At 38.0% G+C, this 12,013-nt stretch overlaps 1 protein-coding gene across 1 annotated transcript; it reads left to right on the top strand.

Moving 5' to 3' along the window:
* Positions 1-660: 660 nt before the first annotated feature.
* Positions 661-8,905, top strand: LOC143170827 (semaphorin-4E-like). The gene is made up of 14 exons (XM_076359430.1): positions 661-805; positions 1,217-1,362; positions 1,692-1,751; positions 1,948-2,046; positions 2,236-2,335; positions 2,511-2,621; positions 2,981-3,132; positions 3,445-3,620; positions 4,775-4,931; positions 5,278-5,500; positions 5,969-6,084; positions 6,490-6,656; positions 6,842-6,894; positions 7,981-8,905. Exons 1-14 carry the CDS (start codon positions 703-705, stop codon positions 8,631-8,633), a joined length of 2,316 nt encoding a protein of 771 aa, XP_076215545.1. The 5' UTR covers positions 661-702; the 3' UTR covers positions 8,634-8,905.
* The last annotated feature ends 3,108 nt before the right edge of the window (positions 8,906-12,013 follow it).

The following is a 12,013-nucleotide window of genomic DNA, read 5'->3' as shown; positions in this document are numbered from 1 at the left end:
TCAGTCTTCTAGTGTTGGCTGGAGGGCATATTCATTTAGATGGACTGCCAAAATTCCAGGCGTAAGAGTACCTGATTCTAATTAACTTAATAAAATATAATTTTTTTTTCATAACATATGGTTGATTTGATCTGTATATATATTATTTTTATATAACATATATAAAAACTGGTGAATTACTGTAAATAAAGCAGTTTTAGCTATGATTTTTCTTAAATGCTTGAAATAGCTGACTGCTGCAAAATGTTCCCACTTGTTCTTACTCTTTGTGAAAGAATAGTTAGATACCCTGCAGAAAATCTGAAACATCGCAGCTTGCAAATGAGAATCACAGGCTTGGTGCAAAGCTTGGATGGTAACAGCTTGGAATTGCCATCAGAGTAGTGTCTACTTCTGATTAGTACAAATATAGGTAATAGCTACAGAATCTTGTAAAAGGGCATGGTTGTCCATCTCCTATAAAAATGAAGGTAACCAAATACTACAGTGAACTTAAACTGCTTTTAATTTTAGGACGTCTGGAAGCAGTGACCTGAACGGAGAATGTAGGAAGTTTTGACAAGTTTCAGAAAATATTTGAAGACTACAGATACTTACTTCCACAGGACGTTTTCAAGAACCATGAAGAAATTGCTGCCTGTAATTATTTAATGACAAGGAATCAAAACTGGGAAGAACTTGTTTCTAGTTGACTTTCTGAAAATGGGTAGCACTGCTGTTGTCCTTTATCTTGTTTTGCAATTAATACAAGAGACAAACACATCTGTTGGGAACTGCATTCCCAGAAAAACAGTAAAATACCAAAGTAAGTGAAAAACAGTAATTTCACAAGCAGAAAGAAACATAGCTCCGAGTTGGGAGTTTATTTTTTATCAGGCGTAGAAAGAATGCTATGGACTGTTTCACCTCAAGTGTTGCGGATGCAACATCCAAATGACGGTGAGGAATGCCTGAACAATAATTGTTGTAGCTGGAGGTTCTGGCTTATAGGTAATAATAATAATAGTGTCATTTATTTTCCAGTAATGAATTGGGAAAAGAATGTTCATGCATTTATTCAAATACTTTCCTATTATTTAGAAAATGTTCTGGAAATGTGTATAAGCTTTTACCTTCGTTCTGTTACAATTTGTTTTCAATATGGAATTTTTATTACATACCACTGTGATTTTAGTGATAAATATTTTAAAAATAACTTATCTTCTATGTTTTACAGCTGGAAATACACACACTTTTATGAAAGAAGGATTATCCAATGTTTCCACTCTCCTTGTGAATGAAGAAACCGATACCTTATTTGTTGGAGGCAGAGATGCAGTATTTGCTCTTGACTTGAATAATATTTCTAGAGAAATAGCCAGGGTAAATTAAAGACTTTTTTTTTTTCCCCCATACATTCTTTAAGAAAATACTTGTTCTGTGGTTTTCTTAATTTGAACATAATGTTCTGATTTTAAATGCATAAAAGTATTACTATTTCAAGACTTGAAACATTATCACAGAATCTTTTAAGCAAAGCAGTACCTCTCTTCAGGTTATTTATTTGCCTTGTACGTTACGGAGGTACATAGAAAAATGCTTATTTACCCAATAGGTTCAAAGTTAGGATTATTTAGGGATTTTTTTACACATAATTTTGTGGGGGGAAAAAAATTGCAGCATGCCACCTTACAAGTATTTTTGGCTTTTAGGAATACTGGTTTGCTACACAGGAAAGACAACTGGAATGTATTCGTAGAGGAAAGGACAAGGTAGGAACTTCTGTTTCGCCCTCTAAGTTATTAACTAAAATGAAAATGGCTACATTATCAAGCTTCTTTTTAATAAACACAGTAAAAGCGAGTTCATTCAAACCTGTTGGGTTTGTTCGCTTGCTATTAAGACACCAGGATATTTCAGATAAAATCCACTACACTATGAAAATTTTATTTTTATGTTCTATTTTAGATAAGATGCCAGAACTACATCCTCTTCCTTCATAAGATAAATAACTCTAACTTATATGTTTGTGGAACCAATGCGTATCACCCAACTTGTGATCATATGGTAATTATGTTTGAATACAGGTGTTACTGAAGGTATTTGAGTAGTATGGCAGATCTTTGACCACCTTTCTCAAAATATTCCTGTTGAACATTAGAAACTTTCCTAATTCTCTTCTAAAACTATGAAGAACCAGAAGAGTACTTATGAAATTTTTTTTTTTCATCCTGTTTAAATGATTGTTTGCCATAGGTTATCCATGGGATGAACATAAGCTTGCAAAGAAGAGCTGAAGAGAGCAGAGGAAAGTGTCCGTTTGAACCAACTCTAAAGTATGCGTCTCTTTTTGTAGGTATGTTTGGACTGACATGCAACCTGAAATTGTTTTCCTCACCTAAACTAAGTTACTGGATGCTGTTATCCTAATTCCATTTTTGCATGTCAGCCCCAATTTGTTCCTTATGAGATGTCTTTGCATTTTAAAAATAAGTACTTCATACTTTTTTGTTTCTTCCAAATCTTTACAGATGGGGAATTTTATTCAGCTACTTCAAATAATTTCTTGGGAACAGAACCTATAATACTTCGCAGTATGAGAAATCCTGTAAGAACAGAGTTCAAAACATCGTGGCTTAATGGTAAGAAGGTTCTTTATATATTTCAGTCTCTTGAACTTTAATTTGGTGTATAAATTCTCTCTAGAATGTAGTAGTATGACTCTCATTGATTTTGTAATGTGACCTTTTGAACTAAGGACAGAATTTAAAAGAAATTCGTGACTACGGACTATGGTGATGAGACGAGCCACAGCCCCTTTCCATTTATGAAAGCACAGTTCCTTCTCTTAATGTTTGATAGATTCATAAACACTTTTCAGCCCTTTCCTTGTCCACTAGTCCACAAAAAAGTTCAATTAGACTTAATTTTACAATAATATCTGACATTGCTGTTTTTCTTGGAATAAACTTAAAATGTTTTGTGTATCCATGTGTTTCAGAACCAAGCTTTGTCAACATGGAAATAGTGCATGAAAGTGAATCTAATCCAAATGGAGATGATGATAAAATTTATGTGTTCTTCACTGAAACAGCTGTTGAATTCGAATTCTATGACAAGCTTCTGGTGTCCAGAATTGCCCGTATCTGCAGAGTTAGTATTTGTAGTATAAAGATTTTGTTTAGTGTATTTCAGATGAAGTTTCATAGTTGAGTGATTAACAATGGTATCTACACAAACAAAATTCTGTCATATACATATTTCTGAACTAGCTTCCTCTTTTTCCTGCTAGAACAGAACCAGCTGTTCAGGTTGCATTTGACTTTTAAACCTTTTTTCTTTGCCTTTGAACTGAGATTTGTATTGAAAGGCCAACTATATTTTTCCCCGCAGCAACACTATTAGGTGAAAATTGCGTCTATTTCTTTATACATTCTACAGTGTTGATGTTATTCCTTCATTTAGGGTGATCTTGGTGGAAAACGCATATTGCAGAGAAGATGGACATCGTTTTTAAAATCCCGCCTTTCCTGTTCCATTCCAGAATTAAACTTCCATTTCAATATTGTCCAGGACATCTTTTTACTTAGGAGGAGAAAATGGCAGGACAGCATATTTTACGGAATTTTTTCCCAACAATGGTGAGATAGAGGGCTACGTATGCTACTAAAGTTTGTAACGAACTGAGTAAGGGTTCTCATTCAGCATTAATAGCCTGAATACAGCCTTTTGGCTTTAACTCGGAACAAGAAGGTACCAGCTACTTATGCTGCATGTTTTAATTGACCACGTTTGTTTTTCTTACAGCTTGATCCAACTGGGCAAACATTATCATCTGAAACAAACTGGTTTTGGTTCCTGGGCCAAAGCCTTCAATTAAAGACTAACCAAAAGCTTCTCCTAAGCCAAGTTTTCAGAGTTATGTTTTCTGTAGTCGGATGGTGGGGCAATTAAAACTAATTACATATAAAATTACATAATTACATACACAAAGCCCTGGATTCTTCTGGTCTTTATAGCACTAAAGGAAACAGCTGACATTTCAAGGTGCAGAATTATTCTCCTGCTCCAAAAGAAGTATGTGTCATGGCCTGCTTGTCTAATGTAATGTTCTGTGAAAATGAAAACAGAACTCCAAACAAATACCTTACAAGTTTTAGGGTTAACTAGCTTTTTCTTAAGGCTCTGACTAATGAAGAAAAACAAGACGAAGTGTATCAAAACTTTACATCTCAAAAAATACCAATGACAAAGTAACCGTGAGTAGGTAGTTCTCATGTTTTATAAAAGCATCAGAATTATTGGAATGCATCACAGTCAGTACTGTGGAAAAGAGGAAAAGTATTGTGTTTTTCAGTAGGATGAGTTAGAGGGATTAGAAGAAGAATTAATGGTCTGTGTCAGAAGTGCGGAGCCAAAGGGAGGAGAATCCTGTCAAAACAGTGATTACCATAATACTTGGGCTCATCTGTCTGTTTACCAGAAAGGTTGTCAAAAGGTCCTCATCCTCTAAGTTGTTCTAATTTATTTGAGGGCGGTTACTTGATTTTTAACAGAAACATATTTAATACCATCTTTTATGAATGTCTTTGTTTTATTCTCTTCTTAGTGAATCATGAAAACTGCAACAGAGAAGTATTTTTAGTGTTAGGTCTCTTTTGACTAATCCCGAAAAAGATACAGCAGCGTGCACTGTGGAGATTGGGTTATTTTACAGTATTTCTTTCTATATAAAAGCCAATAAAACTTGCTTTTATTTTGTGTGTTGTTTTGTTGTTGTTTTTTTTCTTCTAAGGGGAAGACTAGACATATCAGCTGTTTGTGCATACAGTATGAAAAATATTCAGGAAGTCTTCTCCAAAGGAAGCTACAAAGGACCGGTAACTGTGGAACATTCCCCTGTTAAATGGATGGTATATAGGGGAGAAGTGCCAGTTCCACGTCCTGGTGCTGTAAATATGAATTTACTTGTTCTAATTCAAGAACAGCCTCTGGATTATCTTTTTTGGTAGCAAATCATTAGCTCGTGTTTTACCAATATAAATGCAGTGTTTATAATCAGCAGAGACCTGCTTTCTCATTCCGTCATACGAAGGTTCCTTGAAAAGCTGCCTTGCTTACAGTTCCGCTCCACAAGAGATGTGGGCTTATTAGCTAGTTCATAAAGTGCGAGGAAGATAGTGATTTTTATCTTTTGAAGTAGAAATAACTGAGTGTGTAGAAGGAAATACACCTTTTTATATTCCTTGGTGAAATGTAAAAGCAATTGTAATCATGTTCGTTATGTTTTGTTTCTAGTGCATTGATAATTTTGCCCGGAGTATTGGGTATAATACTTCCTCTGACTTGCCTGACAAAGTTTTGCAGTTTGTTAGAGATCACCCTCTAATGGATAATTCTGTAAATCCAATTGGTAATAGACCGGTGCTACTGAAGAGAGGTTCAAACTATACCAGGATTGTAGTAGACAGAGTCACTGGCCTAGATAAACAAACATACGATGTTATGTTTCTAGGAACAGGTAAGTGCTTTTATTTTAGGAAAAGATACTATACATTTTTATGTATTTTGTTCCAGAATTTTTTTCTGAGACTTCAAAAAAGTAAAAGTATTCATCAGCTCTGTTTGAAGTTTTGCATTCAGAAGCTGTCTTGCTAGTTTTAATTTTTTCATCCCAGTTAGATTAAATGTGTTTGGCTTGTTGGGCATTAAAAGGCTCTCTTTAGAAACTTTCCATATCAAAGGAGACTTGACATAATAATATTTGCAAATTCAGGGATTGTTTGAGGTCTTTTTTTCCCCTGAAAAAAATCATTGCTTCTCTCTTACTGAAAGAAAAAATAAGAATTGCTTTGAAGAATTTCAAAAATTCCCTATGCCCAGGAATGTCTTCTAAATCTCTATCTAATTTCAACATGAATTATCAGGCTGAAATGTTATGCTATGTTTAAACAAGTTTATCTTTAGAAATACATTTCATTTTATGTAGATGATGGATATTTGCATAAAGCTTTCAATTGTGAGGGGGAAATGTTCATTGTGGAAGAGATACAGCTGTTTCTGTCTCCTGCGCCTGTACAATCTCTCCAGCTGTCTTCTGAAAAGGTAGAACTTCTGTCCCTACATATGGAAAGTGACTGCTGTAATAGCTTGCCTCAGGCCTTGCTCTTCTGTGGTGTTCTTCTGGCTTTTAATAGCCTGTAAATGTCTCATAATTCTGTTTCTATCATGTATTTGTTAATAACAGAAGCACAAAACATCTTTTTTCTGTAGAAGAAGAATTTGTGTCAAAATAGAACTGAAACAAGCCTTTATTTAAAAATCAGGGAAGGAACTCTGTCAATGGAAAGCTGGGGGTTTTTTTCTCATTCATATCACCATCTATTCTTACGAGATTTGTAGTTTACTGATATTTTTAATAAATACCAGAAAATCTTACAATCCATATTAGAAAATAACAGCTTAAAATCTCACTCACTGTTGTAAAGGAACTCCTTCCTGCATTTCTAGGGAATGCTGTATGTAGGGTCCCCATCTCAAGTGGTGCAGCTTCCAGTTTCCGAGTGCCACCGCTACGAGTACTGCTGGGATTGCATCTTGGCAAGGGATCCCTACTGCGCGTGGTCTCGGTCTGCTGATGAATGTGTTCTACTGGCAAATCAAACTGGTCATACGAAGTAAGTAAAAAGCTATTGTTTCGGCTGCATGCCCGATGTGAGATTGCTTTATCAGTGCACTCTTAACGTCTGTAATGCAAAACCAGGATGATTCCTAGAAATGGAATGATACAAGCTGGAACGCTTCTTGTCTGTGTTTTCATCTGTTTGGGTTTTGGGTTGTTTTGTTTTGTTTTGTTTTTCAGGAATTTAATTCAAAGTGTGAAATATGGGGATGCTTCCAGCTGCCTTAGTGTAGGTATGTGAATGTTTGTTTTAAGAAAGACTATTTTAACTTCATGCGATCGAAATGCTTTGTGCTCACTGGAATTCTTGCATTATGGAAAACCACAGAATTAAAATCATGTTGATTATTAGTTTTGAACTAAGACCAAAACCACCCACACTGAGCTGGTACTGCCTAATGCTCTTAACCCTCTTAATCTAAATGTCAGAATACTTCAGTTCAGACTGAAACTCTTACTCTCAAGGGAAGCATAAATGTGACCCGTTTGAAGTTATCGGTGTCCCTCCCACACCCACTTTGCAGAAATCACACGACGCATCAGCTGTCCTGTTAAGCCTGTCACTGCTTTAGGATGCTGCTGTGCAGATACATGACATACTATTCAAGAGTACGCTTAAAAATCAGGCTATTTGTTATCAGCCATTTAAAATTATTTCTATTATTTTTAGTGGGATTGGGAAATTAATCACTTTTAATGTAGACTTGCAGATGTGTGTGATCTGGTATTATTATGCAGTGACTTCGTAATGAGTTGCAAGATACATTGCTTTCTTCAGTGACGCAAGATGTATTTCTTACCTCTGCTTACGTCTCTAAAGTCAGAGTTGTCTTTAGTCTTGTATGTTTTAGACTGCACGACAAATGATAATAAGGCAATCAGTGGGACAGTTGGGGAACTTTCACATAGCTGATACATGCTATGCTTGCATTGTGCAGGCAAATCTAAACATCAAAGCATTTCTGTGAAGAGATGTCATTAACCGATACAGCAGTTGAGGCATACAAAGGTGAATTTATTCATGCATGGCTATGTGTACAGGTGAAGCAAAATCGGATTTCAGTCTGGAAGTCTTAAACTTCTAGTCCCGTATTGATTCTGTTACCTGTCAGTGGGAATAAGGCCAGCAAGATGTCGCTGATAGTCAGACCTGTCAGTAATGGGATTTCTTTGTCTTTACCCCTTACCTGTTCATTACCCGTTGTCAAGATGGGTGAATTAAATTTTATATTTATTTGAATATGTATTTGGTTAAATACTAAATAATAAACTAAATCCCCAGTGTTCTTACTTAAAAAAAATTGTCTTCATAATTTCAGAAAGTAGTGTGAGAAAATGCCTCTTTACCCTTGGAAACACTGTTCATCTTAAATGTGTTCCTCTGTCGAATCTGGCAAGCGTAGTGTGGAAGTTTAATGGGAGCAGACTTCAGGCCGAGGACTCTAAATATCTCCTCTATGATGGAGGAATAGCAATATTTAATGTGACAGTGGATGCGGCTGGATTCTATGATTGTCTCTCAGTAGAGAAATCCAAAGGGAAGGAATTCCTTATCACTGTGGCCCGCTATGCCCTTTATGCCCAAGAAAAGACAGAGGAAGCAAATGCTGTTGCCACAGCAAATAACCGTAATGAAGCAGGAGCTGAGGGTTTTCAGTCTTCAGTACCACCTTCTTTACTGAACGAGGCAGCAAAACAGAAATCTGTGGACAGCCAAAGAGAGAAGCTTGTTTTAAAACTCTTGGGGGCTGGGTTTGCTCTTCTTTTCTTTTCCTTGTTGGTTCAGAACTTCTACAAGGGTCATTTATCTCTGCCTTGGAAGAGCAGAGAAACCAGCTCAAAACCCACCGGTACAGCTGGCTTGGGAAGCCCAGCACTGGCTACAGGGGGATCAGGCAGCGTAAGGAAGAGTTCAGCCACACAAACGAACACGTCTTGTGTTAATGAATCAATGCTTGTGAGCTTTCCTTAAGGAGTACAGCGGGAATGTGTAGCAGTGCAAGTTTCACGGAGAGCTTTGCAGCTCACAGAGCTGTTTGGTTAAGATGACATGATGTTTCTTCTTAAGGAATGTGGAATGTAAATTTGGGTAGGAGTCAGAAGCTCTGAATTGAAGATGACAAGCTGCATTGTGTATTACATAGACGTGTTATCAGTTAATACTTTTAAAAGCAAAATTCCTTGTTTGGGTACCTTTTTGACATGATAGAACCATAAGAATAAATTTCTTTCAAAAATTGACACTGATCCACTTTTTTGTAACATTGGGGTTGCCCAATTACAGAAATTAATACTTCAGAAGCTAATAATACTTAGCATTTAGTGCTTTCACCTTCAGACTTTCTGTTGAAACTACGAATAGCAACTAATTAAGTCTCCCAATGCCCCAAGAGGTTGCTACTATCCTCATTTTACACGTGAGGTTAAATTATTTGTCACTGACCAGAGTGAGTATTGGTGTCAGATCTGGTGCTTTGTTAGAAGTTCCTGAGTCATCTTCCTGTATTTTATCTTTCTCTATTTTCCTCTCCTTTCCCTTTATTTAAGCTTTCAAAACACTTCCCACGCATTTATTTTTCTAATGTGTTTTTAGTGACCTTTATGATACATCTTCCTCTGTCCAAAAATGTCATGAATCAACTTACGTACTGCATTGTTGTTCTGAATTTATTTCTGAGGTATGGTCAAAATTCAGAGATTGTAGCTCCTTTTGTTAAAGGCCATTGAAAGTTGAGCATTTTTTCTGAGACTCTTTTTTCTTCATTTTCAAATAAATGTTCTCTTACTTTTTCTTGTTTGGAAAATAACACGGGTTCTTTATCACAGAAATCCCTGAACAAAAGGCTGTGCTGCCTCACTCTGTTTCTTGCCAGACACGCATAAAGTACAAGGTTGATCCTCCGCTAGACACAGCACATTTTTTTCCAGTTTTCACGTAGCTGTGGAAGGAGAAACCTGCTTGCAAAGGGATTCTCCTATATGGAAGGCTGTACCAGCTGTAGCAAGATGCCTGCTTTCAAGTTAAACAGGAATGCTTGGAAATGAAGACAATGTGTACAACATAGATACCTGGATAGGAAGGAAGACCAGATAAGCGGCTATTCAGTGTTTTTTCTCCCTTAAAACGTAAATAGGTTAAGCTTCTTTACATTGGAGCAAAGTCACAGTCTTTGGGGTTTTTATGCCTTCTTTCTCCCTGGATCAAATTATTCTTCTGTTACGCTTCATAACAACAGGTTCTTGTGTATTATGTGCAAATACCGTAGAAGGAAGGTGAGGCCAGTTGTTGAACTTGCAAGAAGCAAATTCAGGGATTGCTGTGTCTGTCTGTTAGGCTGTTACTTGCCAGCCCACCAGCGTTTGCCCTTTCCGTGGAAGGATGTAAAGGTGGGAACAGTGTCAGCCTTTCTAGCAAGGTGAAGCCATAGACACGAAGTGTGGACAAGAGAACTATATAAAATGGACGTCTGAAAATTAGAAGACTGGATAGCTGCTGGCAAACCAAGACCTGCCTGGCTGCATTTCAGCGGTTGTATCAGTGCAATGCAGAAACAAGACCTGAGGTGCGTATCCCGTCTCAGTTTGAAAGGGAGTCTCCGTCCTTGCAGGGTTCCTTTACCTATATTCCTACTCCCTATATGCAAAGGGCTATATGGAAATTAATGATGCAGGCTGGATAGTGGTATGTAACTAATAACATAGGAAGTGATCAAATTTCCATTCTTATCTTTGGGGACGCTTACTCTCTTCCCTTAGTGGAAGGAAGTGCAGATGGAATACAAAACCCCATTTCAGAAAATCCTCACAAGGCTACCAGCATTTGGTTTTAGTTCAATTCCTGCTGATCTAATTACCCTAATTTAAATGTGTAAAATAATTAGCTTCTAAGAGAAGTCGTAGATAAGTTACAGTTAACAGGTCGATATGAAAGATACCGTGCCCTACTTTCAGTAGTGTCTTCGGTGCAGTTTTAGTCCTTTTGTCATTGGTTGCCACGCTGTACGTAGGAAGGACAGAGAATATGGGGCAAGAGGACGGAGCCAAGGTAGTCCTTGAGCTGCCTGTTCAGCTGCCAGCTCAGAACAGCCATCCAGCGCTGCTCCGACTTCCACCCTGCAAGGACTTTTCCGAGCGTACACTGCGAAAACACAGACCTTCCCCATTGCTTCTAACATTGGTTCGGCTTTCTTGGTGCCAGAAATCTTCTGTGCTGACAGCTGCTGCCGTCGTTTCAAACAGAGCGTTACCTTAGTGTGCTCGGAATATCTCTGTCTGACGTTACACTTAAAATTACCGGCAGCAAACCATAACCCCAGACACAGGGGCAATAGTAGCGGGGACGCTGGGGACGGGGAATTACACCTGTCTCAGTAAACCTCCCTTCTATAAATACATTACAAAAAAGGGTGGAGGTAAAACGCTGAAAGCGGAGTGTGAGAAGTGGTGTTACTGCTAGTGTTTAGGCTCCAGTATTGAACTCTGCTATGAATATTGCTAAATTAGGAATGCTACTTCCACCTTTTATTGTAAAATTACTAGTACAGAGCTTACTATTTTGGTGCAAGTTCTGAAGCTATTAACCCATGGAGAAATTAATGAGCAGAACTGTCTGGGATTAACAAAAATCTCTCTTGGGAAGGTTTCCTATTAAAGTGTCCTGATAAGTAAGGAGCGTAAAGGGGGCTGGGATCATCCAGCAGCGACATAACTCAGCACCACTGAGTCTGCTCATGGGAAGCTTCGTGTTAGAGCAGTGGCATATTTTAAGGCAAAACTGAGGCACTTGTGGGAACTGAGCGAGGAGTGTTGGTGTTCGGTCGGGATTTGAGTGTACTGGTAGTGGTGTCTGGGAGGAAATGTGGAAATAGTTTCCCACCAAAGCCAAGCTTCGGGTTCTTTACTAGGCATGTTTGTATGAGAAGCTTGCACAGTTATTATCTTCTCTAAAAACTGTGTAAAACTTGTTTACGAGCTTCAAAGTTACTAACTTAAAGCCCAGAATAACCGCACCCTGCCCAGTAGACTTGCAGAGTCAATTCTGATTTTTTTCACAAACACATTAGTACAGGTAGTGCTCACGGGCGGGCCCCCACCCTTGTCCTTCTTTCGTGTGGAAGTTCCGGGCTGGATGCACATTGGGCTTTGCCTACGGAACAGAACGCGAGCAGCGCCCGGAGCAGCTGCCGTTGGCAAAACCTCTACTGCAAACCTGTTGGATATAATGCTGAAAAGAAGCAGGCATGAAAAGATCCGTTCCTGGTCTGGCCGCCTGTTGTCTTCATGAGGCCAGGCTACCGGTGCATCTCTACCCTCATGATTAAAAACGCGTCTCATTCCGAGACTGACCTGTTC

Source organism: Aptenodytes patagonicus, chromosome 25, assembly GCF_965638725.1.
Source record: "Aptenodytes patagonicus chromosome 25, bAptPat1.pri.cur, whole genome shotgun sequence".
Lineage (NCBI taxonomy): Eukaryota > Metazoa > Chordata > Aves > Sphenisciformes > Spheniscidae > Aptenodytes > Aptenodytes patagonicus.
This window is presented reverse-complemented; position numbering and strand designations above follow the sequence as displayed.

Excerpts from the sequence above, each read along its gene's own strand:
- LOC143170827 (XM_076359430.1), top strand. The coding sequence starts at position 703 with ATGGGTAGCACTGCTGTTGTCCTTTATCTTGTTTTGCAATTAATACAA. Across the intron at positions 5,501-5,968 it reads TGTTATGTTTCTAGGAACAG|ATGATGGATATTTGCATAAA; the intron begins GTAAGTGCTTTT and ends CATTTTATGTAG. Across the intron at positions 6,895-7,980 it reads TTCCAGCTGCCTTAGTGTAG|AAAGTAGTGTGAGAAAATGC; the intron begins GTATGTGAATGT and ends TCATAATTTCAG.